Here is a 22,328-nt window from a genome sequence, read left to right on the forward strand (position 1 = left end):
GACTCGTTATGTCTGCCATCTGGTCCTATTGGTGTGTCGGATGCTGTTTGGGCAGGGAATTCCTTGACTGGCTCTGCACGTGTGGTTTGCTGACTGAACTGGAATAGGATTTGTGCCCATTCCATGGATATGTGGTGTTTGCGTGTTCTCTTCTCTTCCTCCTCTCGGAGCGTGTCCTCTTCAACCCTCCCTGTTAGTTATCTGTTGTGACGCATTTCCTGAACCTATTTCCTCCCAAGACTTTTGTGCCCAGTGGGACCTTACTTTGGGTTTGCCCTACCTGATGTGTTCCCCCTTGGATCACATGTATATTTGTCCTCTTCGACTCCTGACACTTACAACAGTTTTTTTGGTGGCCATTACATCGTCCAGGCGGGTCAGCGAATTACAGGCTCCATCTGTTCAACCTTCCAACTCTGCACCAGTGCCTATTTCCTACTGAAGCTAGTGGCTCCTTTCCATGTTGGTCACAGCATCACACTGCCAGAAATGTTTGTTCCACCCCACCACAGAGAGGCTCCAATGTCTGGACCCAAAAAGAACGTTGTCCTATCTCATTCGCACCAAAGAACTTCAGGTGGATGATCAGCTCTTTGTGGGTTTCACCGGTACAAAGAAAGGGAAAGCAGTGCAGAAGAGGACTATCTCCAGATGGATTGTTCTCTGCATTAAGATCTGCTACCCACTGGCCAAGACGCAACCTCAAGAGGGCTTGTGGGTTCATTCTACCAGAGCCAAAGCTGTTACCACTGCGTTAGCCTGAGGGCTCTCTGTCTTGCACATCTGTCAAGCTGCTACGTGGCCATTGCTTCCTGAACAGTCTGGTTTGACGTGATACGCATTTCGCCAATTTGGTCTTCCAGGACTACTTAGTGTCGTGCAGACCCTCCTCTGGGGAGAGATTGGCTTGGTATCTATTCTAATGTAAGGAATCTGTGACTATAAGTCTTTATCAAATGAACAAGTTACTTACCTTCAGTAACGTTTTATCTGGTAGACTCTATCTAATCGCAGATACTTGACCCATCCCCCCCATCTGTGAACTTAACTTCTCCACCTACAAATGTCCTTGTCTGCCTGTAGTTCTGGCACACTAGTTACAACACTTTTTTTTTTTTTAAATTCTTTTTATTTGCATTTTGAACAACAAAAACAATAAAATTCACTGCAGTATTCATAGGGTATTGCATTGACGATTCAGCTCCCAACCAACAGATCAACATCAATAGGATTGACAGATGCCAGCTCATTAGTGCTTGATAAAATTCGCCTGGCCCATACGTCTCCTACCCACCCCCGTCCCGCACAAGTACCACATCACAGTTGTCAACCGCCGTGTCTCATGCTCTAGCTGGTTGCTGTCTTTGTCCAGTCACATTTAGTAAGCAGCCCTGTGTTACAGTGCTTGAAGCGTTGTTTGCGCCAACCATTGTGTGAAGGGTTCCCATATGTCCCTCGGTCGCGAGCGCACCGGTAAGAGCTCCCAGTATAAAGCGAGCTGTGTCTGGCAGTATACAGCACTTTTAATCCATTCCCTAACGCTACGTGACGTAGCTGCTCCCCAGTGTATTGCGACCTGCAGTTTGGCAAGCAGGCAGAGCATGGCCGGTAGCTTACGGTGTTTAGGCTTGATCATGGGTAAGATGCCCAATAGTGTAGTCTGCGGAGTGCATGGGATCAGCAGGCCAGTAATTGTACAAATTATCTCCATCACACTAGCCCAGAAGGAGGCCACTTTGGGACAGTCCCATGCCATATGCAAAAAGGTAGCTTCGCGCACATTGCAGCGCCAACAATTGTCTGTGTCCCTTAAGCCCATGCGGTGCAGCCGGCTAGGGGTGCGATACGTCATATGTATGTATTTGAAATGTATCAGTCGGAGCCTGTAATTGGGGGACAAGGTCTCAAGAAGTCTACAGCACATGTCCCAGTGATCATCAGTGATTTCGGCTCCCAATTCTGCAACCCACATGCCGCGCGCCGCAGGGACAACAACGGGATGGCTATTCTGCATGCGCACGGGAGATTAGTTTACGCCCCCAGTGAGCACATTTTCCAGGGCCAGCAAATCCGGCGGCGGTGCCGGAAACGTAGGAAACAGCTTTTGACATGTGTGGCGCAGCTGGTAGTAAAGCAGCGTGTCCATCATTGTCGGGCCCTCTGCACCACACATCTGTTCCGGCGTGATGAAGGTATCGCACGGGAAGAGGTCCCCTCCTGTGTGAAGGCCGCGTGAAGCCGCCTGCTCCCCTGTTTTCATGTGTTGCAGCGGGGGCCACATGGGATTACCGCGCAGGGGTATCGATTTAGTGTAAAGGAGGTCCAATTTGGCTCGACGTCGCAGCCCATCCCAGGCCCACTTAAGCGCATTTACCGGGTCTATTTCTGTACATCTCCTCTTGTGTGGAGTGTACAGGGCCGTGGCGAGCGGCAACGGGGCCGCCCTATCCGCCTCTATCGCCACATGCGGCTGAAACGACGTGGGGTGTGCCCAGTAGTGCAAGAACTGCGCCTGTGCACAGTAGGCATACAGCGCGAAATCCGGCGCCGCCATGCCACCCTGTCGCTGTGGGAGAGTAAGGGTTTCCCAGGCCACCCTCGGCTGCCTTCCACCCCATGCCAGTTCTATCATCTGTGAGCGCACTTGGTGCAGATAACGTGCAGTCAGGGGCAGCGGGATGTTGACAAATAAGTATAGGAGCTTAGGGAGGATAACCATTTTGGCCACAGCTATTCTGCCCGCCAATGATAGGGGCAAGTGCTTCCAACGGCTGACTTTGTCCTCTATCCAGCTCTGCACCTGCCCATAATTTTCTGTCCATATTTGCTGCATGTCTGCGCTTATCCATATCCCCAGGTATCGCACTGGTCCGGTCGCCCACTTCAGCGGGCAGTCCGGAGTAAAATGAGATGTCCCGGACGTCAGAGGCAAAATAACCGACTTCTCCCAGTTTATGGTCACTCCTGACAGCAAGCCATAGTTTATCAACTCTCTCGTCATGGGGGAGAGATTCTCCCGTGGGTCTACCACATACAGTGTGATATCATCTGCATACATCGAGACGGTCAGTGCCCGTGACGAAAAACCGATGCCTCTAGCCGCATGGTGCTGTCTAATACGGGCTGCCAGGGGTTTGGTTGCGATAGCAAATAGCAGGGGTGACAGGGGGCAACCCTGCCTTGTTCCCCTTCCAATGACAAAAGGTGCAGAGATAAGCCCATTCACTCTCACCCGGGCGGTGATGGTAGTGTAGAGCAATCTGATATAGCTAATAAAAGCCTCACTCACCCCATACGTTGCAGCAGAGGAAACAGGAACCCCCACTCCAGGGAATCGAACGCTTTAGTGGCGTCCAGCAGCACCGCTGCGGCCCGTACGTGTGGGGCCAAATAGTGCAGAACCCCAAAGAGGGTTTGAAGATTGTGAGACGTGGAGCGGCCTGGTACAAATCCCGACTGGTCCGGGCGGATCATGAGGGGCAGCACCGGCTGTAACCGCACCGCCAGCATTTTGGCAAAATTTTTCGCATCAGTGTTAATTAGAGATAATGGCCTATAGGAGTCGCACTTCTGAGCATCTTTATCCGGCTTTAAGAGAGCAATGATGATAGCCTCTCTCATCGACTCAGGGAGTATACCCGCTTCTACTGCCTCAGCGTACACTTCTAATAGTCTGGGGGCAAGAATATCCGCGTATTCCTTATAAAACTGCGCTGGCAGGCCATCAGGCCCCGGCGCTTTTCCAGCCGCCAAGGACCCTATTGCTTCTTTGACATCCTCTATCGCGAAGGGACGATCAAAGTAACCCTTCTGGTGTGCATTGAACCAGATCAGCTGTACAGTGTCAAAGTAACTAGACAGGTCTTCCAACGGAGGTGCTCCCCGGGAACGGTACAGGTCTTTGTAAAAAGTCCGAAACGTATCTAGGATATCTGGAGGTGTGTATGCATGGTCTCCCTGCGGGGTTTCGACTGAGGTGATATATGGGGCAGGTCTTTGCGATCGTAGCAGGTGGGCAAGCGTTTTGCCCGGACGATCTCCTTCCCCATACCGGCGGGCTGTCGCATGTTTATGCAAAAATGTAAGCTCCCGATCCGCCTCGGCCTGGTAGGCCGTGAGTTTGGTGCGCGTTTCCGCCAACACAGTCGCCGAGGGGTCCGAGCAGTACTGCACCTCCAGGGCATGTAGGCGGTCTTCCAGCCCCTTGAGCGTATGTCTGATGTCCTTCAATACTCTGGCCTGCCCCGCGATGCAGTGACCTCTGATCACTACCTTGAACGCATCCCACAGGGTGCCCACCGACGTCACAGAGTTCGTGTTCAGCTCAAAATAGTCGAGAATGTGTTGGTGTACGTCCTCGCGAAACACCTGGTCCATCAGGGCCTGCGCCGGCAGACGCCATGTGAACGGTGTAACATATGGTTTGGGGACCTGCAGTACCAGTTCAACTGGGGAGTGGTCGGATAAAGTGCGCGCTCTGTGATGTACCCCAGACACCCATGCATGAACCTGCGGGGTTAGGAGCCAAAAGTCTAATCTGGACCAGGCCCCCCTGTGCAGGGTGAAGCAGGTACCTTCCCTTACCGCAGGGTGTAACACTCGCCACGAGTCTAACAGATTATAGTCCTCCATGAGGCTACGGAGAAGACCCGCCGCGTGTGGGTGATGTGTGCGAGCAGCCCCCTCTCTGTCAAGCTCCAGTGAAAGCACTGCATTAAAATCTCCGCCCCAAATGTATGCCACCTCGCCCAATGATTGCGCCTGATGCCAGACGTGCCGGAAAAAATCCGGATCGTCCGCGTTGGGGCCATAAGTGTTAAGTGTTAGCGGCATATGGAATAGTTTCCCCAGCAGTATGATGTATCGCCCCTCTGGGTCGGCATGCACCTTAAACGTTTGCCAGGGCAGGCCCCTTCGAATCAGTACAGCCACTCCACGGGAGTAGCTAGAGCAGCCGGAGGTGTGTATTTCGCCCCATCTGGCATTCCGGAGTCTCTCCCCAGCTACCTTCGTCAAATGGGTTTCCTGTAAGAAACATATGTCAATATGGTGTCTAGTCAAGTGCGCGTGGGTCAAGCGTATCTTGCGGTGATCATTGAGACCGCGAATATTCCATGTCAGGCAACGCAGCGCGGTCAGGGAAATGTATAGGGATGTATCCTACGCAGCGGAGTGGCTAACCTCGGCACCAGGGGTGAGGCACGTGTTAAGGGCCATCGTGTAGTGTGTCTCGCACCCAACAGCAACAGAGCGTCGGCTGGCAATAGCGCTGTAGTATCAGTTAGTTGTGGAGGAAAATGCTGCAGTGAAACAATGCAAACCAGTAATAAACATACCCCCCCACCTCCCACTCCAACCCCCCAATCAGGTTGAGATCCATTGCCCCCCCCCCCCCAAACCAACCCTACAATAACGTTCCTGCATCAGTATCATGGGAATTATCCCTGTGAGGGCGTAGGGTCACCGGCACACTTCCCCATCGTAAAAAGACAGGGTGGCCGAACAATTACGCCTTCCGTGTTCGCAGTCTGTCGAAATATAGCAGGTCAGATCCCGCGCCCTCCCCGTATGTGACTGGTGCTTCGACTAGGATCAGAAATAGGTTCTGCACCTTGTACAAGTACCCCTGCCGGCCTTCCTGGCATCACCAGTATGCTCCAGTCCCCAGGACAACAAAAGTAATTGAAATGTTATATACTCATCGGCCGAACTGCCTGGTGGCCCTCCACACCGCAGGCGAGCATATTCCTCAGGATGGTTCGCTGTTCTATTCAATGTCACTCAGCTGGCCCGCCAGGGGTGTCCCTCGATCGTCACGCCTCTCACGCTGCGCCCTCTGTTTGTCGTGCAAATTTTAGCGCTTCCGTGGCCTCCGTGAAGATCATCGGTTTCCCCTTGTTCTGAATCTTCAACTTGGCGGGGTATAGCATGGCGTATTTAGTGCCCACTTTTTGGAAGATCTTTTTAGCCGGTAGGAATTAACGCCTTGCAGCCTGTACAGCTTGTGTAAAGTCAGGATACAGAGAGATGGCCATGTTTTGGAAAGTGAGCTCACCTTTTTCACGGGACAGCCTCAAGATTGTGTCTCTGTCTCTGTAATTTAGAATGCGGGCAAGGATCGGGCGCTGCGGCGCCCCCGGCACCGGGCGTGGGCCCAGCGTTCGGTGTGCGCGTTCAACCAGGAACATGGCCGATAGGTCCATTCCAAACAATTCTCGGAACATCCCCTCCACGAACTGCTCCATAGTACCAATGTTTGTGGATTCCGCAATCCCAATAATGCGAACGTTATTTCTGCGGGAGCGGGCTTCCAAATCTTCATTCCGGCCCCGTATCACTTCCAGGATCTTATCCATGCGGAGCAATTTTTCCTGGGTGTCGCTGTGGCTTTCTTCACATTCAGCAATCCGCGCCTCCGCCGCTGTGAGTCTTTCCTCGTGTTGATCGACTTTGTGCGAGATGCCGTCCATTCGTTGAGCCATGGAGTCAAGTTTGCTGTCAATCTCCTTAAGGCAGCCCTTAAGGTCTCGAAACATGCTTTTTATGTCGTCGTCCTGCGTGGGTTCCATCTGCGTTTCAGGAACCACCGTCTGTGACGCCGTTTCCATCGCAATTTTCTGTGCGCTCTGTTTCTCAAAATGTAGTCTTCGCTGCTTGGTGTCCGGCTTCCCCATGCTGCCGCGGGGGAATCACCCCAGGAGGGCCCCCAGGGGAGGGGATGAATTCGATGTGTCGTGTCAGGCTCCGGCCCTATACCAAATCTGCGAGCCGCGCAGGCCCTCGATTCGCACCTTTACGTGGCCCTCTGGGCAGCCCTCGCCGTGGGCGCAAAGCCCGGCATGGAAACAAGTTTAGTGTGGCAGGTGGGCAGTCCCTGCGCGAATGGTCCTTCACCCCCGTCCCGCAGCAACAGCGCCCTTCTCTCCGTCAGCAGATGCCCGTGGTCCAAAAAGGGTACTTTCGTGGGTGGTCAGTCAGGGTCAGCTCGCCAGCAGGGGTCGATCGTTTCTTACCCCCAGAGTGTTGTATTCATGTTGTATTCATTTTCTCCCGTCAGTGGGAGCGTTCGTGGAGTCAGCAGAGCAGGGTGTTTCACCATCTGTCAGGCCCCCTCCGCTCGGAATGTAGCTCGACACTCTCCCCTGTCGAATCCATGCGTCAGCCAGCTCTCAGTGTGCAAGGAGTCTCGTCGCAGCCGCCCGATCCGTGCATGCAAGCCAGACCCAGCCCCGCCGGTCGTCACGGCCTAGTGCATCAGGCCCCCGGCCTGCGACCAGGGACTTGCGTAGCGGAGGTTGCCGCCCAGCGCGGCGCATGAAGACCGCAGGCACAACGAGGGGCTATCGCGCCGGAGTTCCGCCACCAATCTCGGCCGCGAAAGCTGCGTTCGGGTCACTAGCGGCCAGGCTCCTCCCGCCGGACCTCTCCAGCACGGAAAAGGAAGGCATAATACGGATGGGCCGATGGATTCTGTGCTCGGCCGGCAGAGCCCCGTTACACGGCGGCCATCTTGCGGCACGGCTCGGCCACGCCCCCCTAGTTACAACACTTTAGCGTGGCTCCATGCTTCTAGCGTGGAAACAGTTGCATAGAAACTGAGGTCAGCACGCTGGGGGGACCTTATACAGGCACTGTGCATGTCCGATCCAGCACGGACATGGAGCCGTTCGGGGCCATCCACAGGAGCACTGAGATCCTGCTCAAGATTTTCCGAATCCAGTCTGACACCTGGGAAATAGTCTAAGGTAAGGAATCTGTGGCTGTATAGAGTCTCTACCAAATAAGGCTTTATCGAAGGTGAGTAACAGGTTTGCTGTTCTAAGGAGATAAAGTGTATAGGAGGCTGAGAAAGGATTATCTCAAAATGTATAAAAGATGAAGGAAACTTAACAGAATCACTGTCCGAATACAGAGAGAACTTTAGGCAATTGTTATTGAAAGGTTTTCTCTTTGCACAATAAGGTAGGTGAACAGTATTAAATGTTGTGGCTGTAGTAAAGAAAATACTTGCACTGTAAAAACGGTAAGATATACAAAATGTCAAGCTGAGTGGTTTTTGACCTGTCGTCCGGAAGCCCCTGGCAGTCCACGAAGCCTATTTATGGGGTCCCTGACTTCTTAGAATATTCAATAATATAAGCAGATTACAATATGCACAATGACTCAGTGAAGGTCCTCAGATTCCGATAATGATTCACTGGTGGTCTCCAGGTCCCAGTAATGATTAAGTGGGGGACCACAGAAGTCAAAAGGTTAAGAATCATTGGTCTAGCTGATTGGACATAAAGCCAATAAGGGTACTGGGGAGAGGTCATGATCTAGTGAAGCGTCTCGGATTATGTTAAAAAGCTGTATAAAGTACGCGATTACCCATGGGTGTCTTGACCAGCAGTTCTGGCCACCAAGTTGGAGACCAGGGAGGAACAAGGTTCCCAAATATCATCGCCTGTTTTCCTCGAGTTGAGCTCTAGGCAGTGTTTGCTCATCCAGAGGCTAACTGCTTTGATCCATTCTTGACATTAGAGAGGTCCTGATGGGTCGCTGTTGTAGGCTATGACTGCCAATTGGGTGTCGTCAGCAAGGAGGTAAGATCCAAATTAAAACTTTTAATGGCAGGGGCCAGTTTAGACACACAGACATTGAAGAGTTGGGCTCAGCGAGGATCCCTGTGGGACTACGCATGGCAGAGTGAAGGGTGTTGAATTGAATGTACCTAACACCAGAGTTTTTGTCCTATCAGAAAGAAAAGAGGTAAGCAAGAAAAGGGCCTTATTCTTGATCTCTATCCCTGCTAAACGGTGGATCAGGGTCTTCCACTGTATCAAACATGGCTGATAGGTCAAGGAGAATGAGGGCAGCAGATCCCCCTCTGTCTAGTGAGGTCCTTACCTCTCCCGTCACTTTGACCAGTGCAGTTTCTGTACTGTGTCCTGGTCTGCACCCGCACGGAGTCTGGTCCAGGATGTGATTAGCCTGGATTAATTTATACAGTGCTAAGTTAATGATTTTTTCAACAACTTTAGAGGGCTGGGAAAGGAATGATATAGGGCGGTAGCAGACTGGGGTCAGTTGAACTGAGAGTAGTTATTTTTTATATATGTGGGAGAATAGAATCCTGTTCCATCCCGAAGGAAACACACCTGTGGAAAACATTGTGTTAAAGATATCAGACAATTTGTTGCGTTAATCTCTGGTGCTAGTTTGAGTGTCATGGGGGGTGGGAGTGGTAGGGGTCGTATGGGCACCTGGGCACACAGATTTAGCGTCCTTAAGAAGAGCGGCCACTTGACCAGGAGAAGTGGGAGTAAATTCAGAGAAGGGGTTTGTTTTAATCTTTCTTTGACTGGGATGTCTGCTCCTTAGGTGCTGTATAGCTGGAATTATCAAATCTATCAAAAATGTGATTGGCCTTCTCTTTAAAGGTGAAATCTAAGGTATCGCAAAACTGTTGACTGTGAATTGTCTTATTGTTCTTAGGAATTGAGTTAAATTTGGTGACTACCTAATAAAGTTCCTTAGTGGAGTTGGAGGCCTTTTAAATCAACTGTGTATAGTAATTATTTGTCTCTTTGATGAGAAGATTTTTATACTTGGTTAGTGCTAAATTATATGAGATTTTTTTCTTGGCTGTCGTAGAGCTTCCTCCAGCTCCTTTCTTTCCTTCTTCGGGCTTGCTTTTCCACCCTAAGGGCTTCAGTAAACCATGGGGCTGAAGGTTCCTTCCTGTTGGGGAATGTGGACTTAAGAGGAACTAGATTGCGGAAACTGTCATTAAGCCAGTCTGAATAGTAATTAGATGCTAACTCTGCATCAGAAGGGAGTATGGCTTGAATATGAGCCAATATTTGGGGTAAAATATCAGTTTCATTTATTCCAGGCTCTGCATACAGTAGGTTCAACTATCTGCTATCTGGAATTGTTGATGTGGTCTATTAAGACTATTAATGTAAAAAAAAATAATGGCATGGTGGTCATACCAGATAAGTGGAGATACATTTATAACTGTAATATGAGGGCTACTGGTAAAAAGACCATCTAAAGTGTGGCTTGCTAAATGTGTGGTATCCATTATGATCTGATTGAACCCTAGACACTTGACAATTTCCAAAAGGGCTTCTGTTTCTTTATCATCTTTCACTTACAGTTGAAAATTAAAATCCGCTCAGATAGGGAATATATTCAACATGAGTCCCGGCCCATAATGGTGTTCCTGGATTACACATGTTTGGTCCAGCAGCAACACCAGTCCTTCACAGCCATGAAGCGCTAGTTGTGCGACATGAACCTGCAATATATGCTTTTCCAGCTAGGATGAGAGTGATTTTCAACTCCAAATCATATTTCTATGACACTCCTGAGGCTGTCTTTGGATGGGTAGACAAATGCCCCCATCTCCGGGCAGGTTCACCACAATTGCTGGTCTCGGACTCATCCCACAGATAACGACAAAACAGGTCTTAGAGGACCAAATCCGAGAGACGACATGGATCCGGATCAGACAAGCAATTTCCAAGTCCGGAGCGGCCCCCCTGAACTTTACGATACAGTGCTGGCAGCAGATCGCAAGTTAACATGGATTGCTGTTAACTAAGATGCTTCACATGCATTTCCCTCCGAGTGGGCTGGATGCCAGGCCATGGGACTACCGGGCCCAAGACACTCTGAGCCCCCCTTTGTTCTTATGGTTTATGGGTGGGTAGGGAGCCTTTGCAGTGGTGTCCGGGGCCGCCTCTGTTGGGGGGTCGGGCGCCTCACACTGCGACAGATGCTCCTTGTTTATGGCAATGTCGGGAGGGGGAAGGTGGGTTATTAAGGGATTGTAGGTTAAGGTTAACTGTTCTGTTTACTGAAGACATGCTATACAGATTTCGAATCCTTAATTGCTATGTCTTTACAGATAAGGGATAATGACGTTAGGTGTAATGACCCCTCTCGGGGATCTAAATGTGGTCTCGTGGAATGTCCGGGGTCTCCTAAATAAAGTAAAACGTGGTACTTCAAGCCAAAAGGTACGGGGTTGATATTTTGCTTCTGCAAGAGACCCACCTCCTAGGCACTAAAGCCCCATATCTGATAGGGACTACTAGCCGCAGATCCTTAACGTAGAATTATCCCCAGGCGTGAGACTGGACCCGGAAAACTTTCTTGCCCAGCATCTCTGCGCGCCAGGGGGTGGCGCTTCGCGACTCCGCCCTGACGTCTTCCGCGGGCGTGACGTCAGCGAGGTAACATGGCACGCTGACATCAGTTTCCTTCTTTTCCGCGTGCCACGCGGATCCGGATTCTGTCCCAGGCCTTCTTTTCACGCTTTGTGTTTTCTTTGGCAGCAGTGTGCGAATGCCTTCGGGCTTTAAGACGTGCTTGTCTTGCGCGCGCCAGATGTCAGCAACAGACCCCCACTCCATTTGCATGTGGTGTTTGGGGGAACACCATGACTCGGCGGCGTCACCGTGCCCGTCCCCCACGGAAGGGTTCAAGAACCGCTGCTTCCATCTCCGACATCGTCCCTCTCCGAGGCCGCAAGGGCGTCACTCGCCCCTTGGTAAGTGTCGCAGCTTGTCCCCGAGGCCAGGTCCCCGCCCTGTGGGGGGGCGCGGGTTCTCCACGGGTCGTGCGGCCTCGCGCGTCGCCACCCTACCTAGCTTGGGGGCGACCAGAGTCCAAATGGAGGGCCTCCTTGGCTCCTCCTCTTCCTGAGACGCCCGCAAAACCCTTGCCATGTGCGGGGCCTTCTGCGGAGTCGCTGGCTGATCCGGCCCTGGCGCAGACAGGTTCTGCTTCAGGTCTTGGAGATGTGGTGCCGTCGGGGTGCGGCCCTACGGGGTTCCCCCCTTCGACCCACAGTGCCTCTGCCTCGCCGCAAACCTCCGTGGGGGTCCCTGTAGTGTCGCGGGAGGTTGCCGGAACTCGTGGCTCGTCCTCGAGTCCCCCTCTGTCCTCTGGGCAGGCGGCCTTGTCCGAGGCCGAGCTGACACCGCTCAGGCGGCTGGCGGCGCCACAGGGGCTAGCTAGGGGCTGGGGCGCGTCCCCCGGTCCCCCTCGTCTCTCCACACAGGCGGCTGCCTCGTCGGAGGACGGGTCGGCGCCTTTTCGGCGCTGTTCTTTAGGCACTCTGACCCCCCCGTTCTCCCGCTGCGCAGGTGGTGGTGGAGGTCGTCTTGGCGTCCCATTCAGCGCCCGTCGACATCGCGCTGGCGCCAGTGGCAGACTCCAGGGCGCCGTGCCGGCGTCGGGTCGTCGATTCATCTTCGGAGGCCCCCTCTTCTCCAGCAACTTTTTGTCTCTTCTTCCCCGGATACGGGACGCCACGTCGTGGCTTTTTCACCGGCGTCTTCCAAGGTGGGCTCTTCGCCATCCCCGCGCCCACACTCTTCCCCAGAGGCGCCTCAGGTTCCCCACTCGTCTGTCAACCTTCCTCCTTTCCGAGCTTGGCCCTTTCTTCCTCCGGTTGGGCTGGGGGACGGCTGGCTTAGCTTACAGCTGTCGTCCATGGAGGAATTGCTCTCCCCACCGCGTTGCCCTACGGAGGCGAGTGCTGCCTTTGCCTGGGCTGTCTCCACGGCCGCGGGGATTCTGCGCATGGGCGACTCGGCTGCCCATGTCCCCGTGGATCATTTGCTCGAGATTCTCCATCAGGGCTTTGGTGGAAGGGAGCTGCTGCTTCCCTTCGAAACTTCGCTCCATAATTCTCTCTTGGGGGCCTGGGGGCGTCCTGCCACAGAGGACCCGGTGCCCCAGCCGCTTCTTCACCGCCATCGTCCTGCTCCGCATGCTCTTGTCTGCCTTTCCTTCCACCCTTCTACCAGGGGCACTGTTCTGCAGACTGCCTATCCCTCCTTACCATCGGTGTTGTCTCCTTTGTCCCGGGAGGACTGGTGGTTGGATTCATGGGGACGTAACATCTTCGCCTCCTCCAGTGCTGCCTTGTGGGCGCTCAACACGCTTTGTGTGTTGGCCAGAGCCACTTCCAGCTTGTGGGATTCCGCGGAGTCCCTTCTGTCTTGTGCTTCTCAGGAGGGTGCCTGCCCTGATCTGCGTCCCCATGTGTTGGATGGCCGGGAGTTGGCCGCGTTCATTCTTTGCTCGGCTCTAGATGTTTCTGAGGTTCTTGGTCGCTCTATGGCTTCTTCGGAAGCCCTCCGTCGCCATGCTTGGCTGAGGGATAGTGTTTTCCCTGAGAATGTTAGGGAGCGTCTGGTTGACCTCCCTTTCGATGGCACTCTTTTGTTTCACGCCCCTGCGGATTCTGCTATTCAACGGTTCCTTGCGGGGCTTCGTCCTCCTCCTCCCCCTCAGTAAACCTGGATGTCGGTCCTCTGCTGTGTTCTGGTAGGTGTTCTCCCATTGTTTTGTGGTTTTGGCTGTTGGTAAGCCGTGTAGGTCCTGAGATTGGCCCTCTTTTATGTTTTCTTGCTTGGCTGCTTGGCAAGCCATCTGCGGTTCTACCTGCAGGCCTTTCTGTTTGTCCTCTGCTGCAGAATTTTTTCCTAAGAGGTGTTCCCATGTTTTCTTGGGACATAGCTTACCCTAAGTGGGGTACATGTAGCTATTATATAGCTCCATCATGTGTTGGGGCGGTGTGGTCACCCTTTTCGGGTCCCTTGCTCTCTTGGCGTCAAGGTATATCGCGGGTGCGGTCTCTTTGACAATTATCTTGGTGCAGCTTGCGTTGCGCCCAGGTCTGTCCCTCTCCAGGTTTGATACGTCGCTTGAAAAGTCTGGCCTACTGTCTTCGGCTTCGTATTGTGGCGATTCGCCCTTCTGTCTGGCGTTTGGGCCTGCTCCTCTGTCTGGTTTTCCAGAGGGACTGGTTTTTCTTTGCTTTCTGTGTTCCGGTTGACGGCCTGGGCCCGTCCTCCGTGTCTTTCTCTTCTGTCTGGTCACGCTTCTTTCGAGGGTTAGTGTGTGTTCTGGACCGGCCCCTCTGGGGTGTGTCCTGGCCCTCCCTGGCCTGTGTCCTGGCCCTCCCTGGCCTCTGCCTTCGGCTTGCGCCCGGCTTGTTCTGGTGCACTACTCCATGGTGTTGCCTGCTGCTGACTGCGCATGCCTGCTTGTTCTGGTCCACCGTCGTGGCCTTTTGATGTGTTCCCTTGTGCCCCTGCCTCTGGTTCCGCTGGGGCTTTGTGCACCTCTGCTTTTCTTCTTCCTCCTGCGCTATTGGCGGTGGGACCATTCCTGCCTTGTCCGCTGTTTGCGGCTGAGGTGTGTTCGACTGTTTCTTATCACTTGTGTGCTACTTACGGCGGGCCCTGCCTCCGGTTCTACCTCTTCTCCCTGGGATTCGAGGTGGTTCTTTTGTTCCTTGAGGCCCTTCGGGCATTGTCTGCCCCTGCGGGGTGTTTGGCGAGTCTCCCTTAGTTGGGCTTGGGATCTCTTGGTATTGGGATCTCTTGGCCTTCGCTTCTTGTTCCTGTGGCATTGGGGTTGGGGCCCTGTGTCTCTCCTGCTGGGGAGGCTCTCTCGCAGGCCCGCCTCCCTTCTGGGTATGGCTAGGGTATCTATTCTACGTTTAGGAATCTGCGGCTGGTAGTCTCTATCAGATGTACAAGTTACTTACCTCCGGTAACGATGTATCTGGTAGAGACGATTCTAGCCGCGGATTCCTTCACGACCCGCCCGTTCCTACCCGTTCTGCGAGGTCCGTCAGCTTGGTTTTCTGCACTCGCCTCCCTCTGGGTGGCTTGTCTTCTGTGGATGTCCTCTTAGCTTATTTCCAGACAGGTTGTCCGGTTCTGCTTGATTGTTCCTTCCCCCCCCCTCTTTTTCTTTTGATGCAGGGAGGGTTGATTTCTGTGTGCCTTTGCTTCCCCCTAGCTGGTTTCTCTCCAGTGTAGGGGCCTCCTTTTGTTCTCTTTTTTCCCCCTGTTGGGATGGAGTTTCTGATCCTCTTGAGGTCTCCTGCGTTGGGGATTCTTTTGCCTGCCCTTTGGCCTTCTGCTCCTTTTGGGGGTTGTGTGGCCCTCCTTGACAGTGGAGTCTGGGGGTGGATTGCTGTTACTCCTCTGTTCTGGAATTGTGGCCCTTAACTGTGTGGTTTGTGGTTGCAGTCTCTCTTTATCTCTTTCTCTCTCTCTCTCTCTCTCTCTCTTTCTCTCTTTCTCTCTCTCTCTCTTTCTCTCTCTTTCTCTCTCTTTCTCTCTCTTTCTCTCTCTCTCTCTCTTTCTCTCTCTCTCTCTCTCTCTTTCTCTCTCTCTCTTTCTCTCTCTCTTTCTCTCTCTCTCTTTCTTTCTCTCTCTCTTTCTTTCTCTCTCTCTCTTTCTTTCTCTCTCTCTCTTTCTTTCTCTCTCTCTCTCGCTCTCTCTCTCTTTCTTTCTCTCTCGCTCTCTTTCTTTCTCTCTCGCTCTCTCTTTCTCTCTTCCTCCCTCTCCCCCCTCCCCCCTCCCCCCCATGCTCTCCTCAGTTTTGTTGTGGCGTGGAAAAGTTCTCCGAAGCAAACTGATGTCAGCGTGCCAGGGTAGGGCTTATGTTACCTCGCTGACGTCACGCCCGCGGAAGACGTCAGGGCGGAGTCGCGAAGCGCCGCCCCCCGGTGCGCAGAGATGCTGGGCAAGAACGTTTTCTGGGTCCAGTCTCACACCTGGGGATAATTCTACATTAAGGAATCTTCGGCTAGAATCCTCTACCACATACATCGTTACCGGAGGTAAGTAACTTGTACGTCTTGCCCGATTTGGTTTTTATCTTTACCAGGGGCTCCTGGGGGGGGTGGTCATCTTAATACACCGAAGGGTCCAATATCAACACATAGCTCACAGGAACGATCCCGGGGGCAGATTCATATTCGTCACAGGCACGCTGCATGGTGAACAGGTCACAATAGGCAGCATATATGCCCCTCCCCCACTGGGGACAAATTTCATAGACCAGCTTTCTGGAGTGACTTGCCAGAGGGTTTGACCCTTCTAGGGGGCGCCTGGAATAACACAATGGGGCCAATGGACCGACAACATAGTGCTGACTGCCAGCCGCCACCTGGTCCCACTAAATTGAGCTTACTGGTATCTACCCTGGGCTGGGCGGACATATGGCGGGAATATCACCCCACGGAACACAGCTATACATATCTGTCCACAGTCCATGAGTCACAATCTCGATTAGACTATTTCTTCGTCCCTCGTATATTCCTTCACAGATTTTCCCAGATAACTCACCATCCTCGCGGGCTTTCCAATCACTCCCCGGTCGCCCTACAATTCCACACATGCTCGCGCAAGCCCCCCTTTCGTGGGCTCCTGTCCCCCTGGCACGGTCAGTGTCCAGACTATCGAGACATGCTCCACACGGCAATATCCACGTATCTGGTCACAAACAGCCCCTCTGCTCCATCCCGGTGTGTTTTGTGGGAAGCCTTAAAACCCACTGTCCGCGGCGTCAAAATCAGCTATCACACCAAGGAAAAACGCACACTGCGCGAGGAGCTGGCGGCCCTAGAGGCTTCGCAACTCAACCGCGACCCTAGCCCTATTATACTGAGCAACCTGCGGCCGGCGCAACAGGAGCTACAGCAATAATTAATGGGAGAAGTCAAAGAAATTTGGGAGGCATCACAACACAGGATATACCAATTGGGAGACAAATCTAGCAGAATGCTCCACCGGCTTTGCCAGGCTGATAAAGCTCCAGCGATTGTCCCCACGATTCGTGACGCGGAAGGGACCTTACACACATCGCAAGGAGTGTGGCCAGAGAATTTGAACGACATTTCACAGCCCTATACACACGTCACGAGCAGATCTCTGCGGATCTCATTGCAGAATTCCTGACAGATATTCCACTGCGGAAGCTTACAGACCACATGTGCAAACAATTGGAGGCCCGATCATTGTAGACGAGCTGACTGGAGCCCTCAATGCACTACATCCAGGACGGGTACCTGGTTCAGATAGATTCCCTATGGAATTCCTGCGGCTGAATATACACCTCTTAGGCCCCCATCTATTGGCGGCAATACAGGAGGCCCTGGACGAAAACATGTTGCCCCAGGATTGGCGACATGCGGAAATAGTCCTATTTCCCAAGCCCGGACACCCCCCGGAGGACCCTTCCTCATATCGCCCCATTTCCCCTCATCAATTTTGAGCCTAAATTATTAGGGAAAGGCCTTGCCGACCGCCTGCGCACATGTGTCTTAGATCTGATCCATCCCTATCATTCGGGATTCATGCTCCAAAGAGCCACCCGACAACATCCAGAGAGTACACAACGCTATGGCAGCAGCCCCAGCGCTGGGTCGACCAGCGGCCATGCTACTAGCCGATATCGACAAAGACTTCGACTCCCTTAGTTGGGTATACCGCTTTCAAGCTCGAGGCGATTAACTTTGGCCCACGCTTCATAGCTTATGTACGCCTGCTATATACAAACTTAACAGCGTCTGTACGCATAGCCGGGCACCGCTCAGATCCCTTCCCTATCCAAAGAGGCACTAGACAGGGCTGCCCCCTGTTGTTCGCCCTTGAGGTTGAGCCACTAGCGGCATGGGTCAGGGGCGACCCGGTGCTCCGGGTCTTTGAGTGGTCTCGATCGAGATCTGACCGTATCGCATTATACGCGGACGACATCTTATTTTTTACGACAGACCCATGGATCTCTGGGCCCGCATACTGGAAATCCTCAGTGTTCGGGGAAACTTCAGGTTTACAAACAAACCCTGCTGAATCTCTGCTCTTCCCAGTGTGCGGTCACCAAGGGTGCACGTCCTGGGCATCGCATCTGTCCCACGTGACAGACGGTTTCAAATATCTGGGCATCTTTGTGTCACCATGCCCCAAAGTCTCATGGGCCCGTAATATCACTCCATTGATGGCAGGCCTGAACGGTGAAACGACAATATGGTCCTCTCTTCCCCTGTCCCTTTACGGGCAATCGGCTATCTTCAAGATGGTATCGCTACCTCAGATTCTATATTGCCTCCAAAATTTCCCATATAACATTCCACGCTCCTGGTTGGCACAGTTCAAGGCCATACAAAACAAATTCCTCTGGAAGGGTGGGGCAGTCAAGGTTGCACTCCGCACATGCATCCAATCCACATACTGAGGGGGGATTGCGGCAGCAGATATTTCTTATTATGCGGCATCCCATCTACTTGTGGTAAACGAATGGTGGTATAACTCACTCACGGAACCGGCCTACGCAATCGAGCATGCGGCAATGGAACAAACTCCCCTCTTCCAACTCCTGTATAGTGCCACGCACCTAGATTTTTTTACCTCCAGCAGGTAAAGTCGTAATACAGCTGTGGCGGACTACAGTCCAACAGATGGGTTGGAGCAGGACGCTGACCCAGACAACCCAAGTATGGCAGGGTACATACCTCCGTGCAGTGGCTGCCCGGTGGGGGAGGTGGGGTGTTCCGGGAGTGGGATCTAATGGGGATATCGATCCTTGGCGATGTGATGCGGGGCAGTACACTGAAGTCCTTCCAGCAACTACAGGAGACGAGTTTACATTACACAAAACACAATTCTACAAATACCTCCAACTCAGTCATGCGTTGACTCCCCAGATCCGCACGCTTGAGTCCCTTCCGGAATTCCACCCATTAGAGGGCCGTCTGCTGATGGGAGATTTGGGCCTGCACAAGATCAAGCAAATATACCAGACCCTGCCGACCCACACACAGACAACGCTATACAAGACAAGGCTTGCGTGGCAAGCCAACATTCCTGTCATGACGGACGACGACTGGGCTGAGGCCATTGCTAGCCCACGGGGCGCGGCGGTCTCTACCCGATATCGACTGATACAGTTTAAATATCTCCACCGACGGTAACCCCATATTCCCAATGCTCACTGACCGGACAATCCCGCATCATATGAAAAATAGATTGTTATTTTGATATATCATATAATCATGTCTTGAGATTCAGCATTGTCTGCAGTTTGTGTAAGTTGTATCACTAGCATGTTTGGCAGGTGTTTGAAAATGCTCAAAATGTTGGGACTTCAGCTATATCAATCCATTTTCTTTGCCCCCTACAGGTCTTTGTAGGGCAATTGCTCAATTTTCAAATGAATAACCAACTAAAATTTGTTTAAATATATTAGAGTTAGACCGCCACCTCTCTTTAACTGCCTGTCTAACCTAAAGAGTGAATAGCCCATGGGAACGGCTACCACTAAGTCTGGTTTATAGGACTCCTCTCCCCAAGTTTCAGTGATAAAAAAAGGTATCTAAGTGTTCGTTGTCGATCAAGTCTGCTAATTCGAACTTGTGTTTGGGCAGGAAGCAGGTCTTAATGCAAGATGCAGTGTAGTTCCTCTATTTTTAGCCGGGGTCTGGTCATGTGAGTTGGTACATGGGCATAGGGCCGGGTTTAAAATAGCTTTGTTACAGTTTAGACATATCAGCGCTGAAGAGTTCTTCAGCGAATTCAGATATAGGCAGATACAATGAGGGTAGCGCGAGAGTCGCAGCGGGACGAGAGCCTCACCTCAGTATTTGATGCGGTGGTCAATGTGGGAGGAAAGTTCCGGGGGTCCTGGCGGTGGAACAGGTCCGGGCGCAGACGGACTTGCCTTAGGTGCGCCCACTGCGTGGACGTGATCCGGCCCTATTCAGATCCCCTCTTAGAGGAGGGGGGCATGCCCCGACTGAGCGTCGGAACACTGTAGTAAAATGACTGGCGAAATCGAATGGGACTTTGAACTGGGGCCGAGCAACCCCTACAACACCTCTAGGCTACCAGTGTTAAGGGAAATTCAGTATAGAGGACATAGCTTTGTCCTTACTTCCTCAGTTTCTCTTGGAAAGGGTCACAATGCAGAGAGAAGAATAATTGATCATTTGTGAAGACGGATGCTTTATGATATAAAGGAACTAGTCAGCAAAATCTTCAAATTGGTCTTTGAATGTACTCCAGAAACTCCTATATCTTAAGCGGGATAGTGTTTCCCTCTGAATGATTTGTTTGTTATTTGTGTTTACAGTATCATTTTCCTGCATAGCCATTTGAGAGGTGTGAGGATTTTAAATAAATTTGGGGAGTAAAGGAAGAAATGTACTTGCGAGTGTTGCAAATTGCTTTTTACTGGACATGACTGGTGTTACTTGCTCTTTTTATCCCATGTACTTTCAATTTCTATTTGTTTCTAGTTCATCCTTCTTAATTAGATGTATATACTAAAGAATTCTTATTTCAATTAACATATGTGCTTATCCTTATTTCCCAGCTTCAGTCTAGGATTCCAGATTCACTGATACATGTTTTAGAGTACCTGAGGGAGTTTGTACTATATATTCACCAGGTGTACATACTCCCTAGCATCCAGTATATAGAAGATGCCGTAGAGAGATGGTGGAAGCATTTCTTAGACTCGTGCAAGTGAGTTGTACATTTCTTGCTAAAATAGTATTTATGGATCATTGTATTCAGTGTCTTCATCTGTTGAAGTATTTCCAACCATTACACTGTATCGGATAGAATGTCAGTATTCTAAATGGGTGACACTGATGGCAGAGCAACTTAGTGAACCTCAGTAGTCGGGACCTATGTTCCCTGTAAGGTGTGTGCATGCGCACCTTACACTTTCACAGCGCCCAGCACCTCTGCAAGAGCGCACAGCAGATAAAGGCATGTAGAGAAAGACTTCTCCAGCTGCTCATTTAACAAGCATTTGCAATGCAATAGGTCTTGCATTTGCGAGAGTTTAAGCTATTGGCATTGTAAATGACAATGCCTTTTATTTACATTTTAAAAACTAACATGTAAATAAAACCCATTGTCATTTACAATGCCAGTCGCTCAAATTCTCTCAAATGCGAGACCTATTGGATTGTAAATGCTTGCGCAGCGCCCGTGCTTATCAAATTATGCGGGCGCCGTGATTATACGTTGCGCCTTTGCATATGTTTGAAAAAGAAATAATGCTCTAATGGGCGCCGTGCAACATCATCATGCGCGGTGTCCATGGATATATATATATATATATATATATATATATATATATATATATATATATATATATATATATATATATATATGTATATTTATATATATATATGTATATTTATGATAAAATGGGCGCTGTGCAACAGCATCGTCATTAATTAAGCAAAGAGTTCTTGTTCAGGGCTAATATGAGCTATACAGTAAAGACACAGTGAAACGCCCAGTCCTAATGGGAGGTTACAAATGAATACACGGCAGTACTAAGGAGGAACTAACAAGCTTATTAATGAATCAAAAGCCAGCGTTTACGAAGGGTATTAACATAAGCCAATTAAAAATATGGGCAGAGAGTAGGTGGGGCTTCAAGCCCATACTCTAATACAGTATGCCTTGCAGCAGCGCCTGCGCAACCCAGCCTCGACCTGAAAGGAATGCAGCAGCGTGGAAGGAAGTTTTCTATTATCGTGCGCACTGCAAAAGGGGAAGGAATCCAGTTGAAACGAGATCCTGCTGGTGTTCCATCAGTATTCTGATTGGGCCCTTCAGGATGACAATGTAACAATGCAGCTCTTTAAGTAAATATGCTAATGCATTTAACACCGTTATAAACCCTTTTGCTTGAAAGGACTTGACGAGGTGTTAAGTGCATTCACGTGTCAAAAGGCTGCAGGGGAGACACAGATTCACTGTCCTTTGGGCCATCAGGCTGGTCTTTCAGGCGGGTTTTTTTTGGCTGTTTGTTGCCTGTTTAATGGGTTGGTGGGCCAGTTTTTACTGTTGATTTCCCTGATATTATTATCACAAGCACTGCCTGCAGTAAACACAACTGCATGGAGTGTCCCATACCTTGTAAAACGCAAACGGTATGTCTTTACATATTCAAAACGGCCCTCAATTTGCAAAGGTGGGATACCTTTTTAGATGTCTCATTGACTGACCGAGACCACTTGCTGCCAATTCAAAACTTGAAGGCACATGCATGGCTACAGGAACAAGCACTGGCAAAGCCAATAGGTTTCGTCTATGTAAGATCTATTGGCTTTGTCAGTGTTTTATTAGATATGCTGCACAGCAGCTTAGGCTTAAAGGAAAGGAAAATAGGTGCTATGATGCAGCCAGCGTTGACTACGTCATAGCGATTTTTTGTTTTACCTCTTTAAGCCATGTTGCATGGCAGTCCGTGGTGCTATGCGGTATAGCCCAAAAAAGCATTGACAAATCCAAATAGCTTTTGGGTATGCAAGTGCTATTTGGCTTTGTTTAATGTTTTTGTGGCGGACAGGAGGTTGGAGCAGGGCATAGCAGAGGGAAACATTAAAAAATGGGGGGTATTGGGGGATGTCTCCCCTAAATAATAAAAATAAATAAACTTAAGTTAAAATTATATATCAATCAATAAAAAAAGTGTGCATATATATATATATATATATATAT

General features: G+C 51.0%; 1 protein-coding gene across 2 annotated transcripts in view; it reads left to right on the forward strand.

Moving 5' to 3' along the window:
• TMEM214 (transmembrane protein 214) overlaps nt 1-22,328 on the forward strand; it is a 390,212-nt gene that overhangs the window by 338,295 nt on the left and 29,589 nt on the right. Inside the window, exon 16 of one of the 2 annotated variants that reach the window (XM_085613232.1) lies at nt 20,176-20,327. The exons of the other annotated variant lie outside the window; for it this stretch is intronic. Coding sequence (XP_085469358.1) covers nt 20,176-20,327 — 152 coding nt within the window. The remainder of the gene's footprint in view (nt 1-20,175; nt 20,328-22,328) is intronic. 2 annotated transcript variants of the gene reach the window in all.

The sequence above is a fragment of the Triturus cristatus genome, chromosome 6, assembly GCF_964204655.1.
Source record: "Triturus cristatus chromosome 6, aTriCri1.1, whole genome shotgun sequence".
NCBI lineage: Eukaryota > Metazoa > Chordata > Amphibia > Caudata > Salamandridae > Triturus > Triturus cristatus.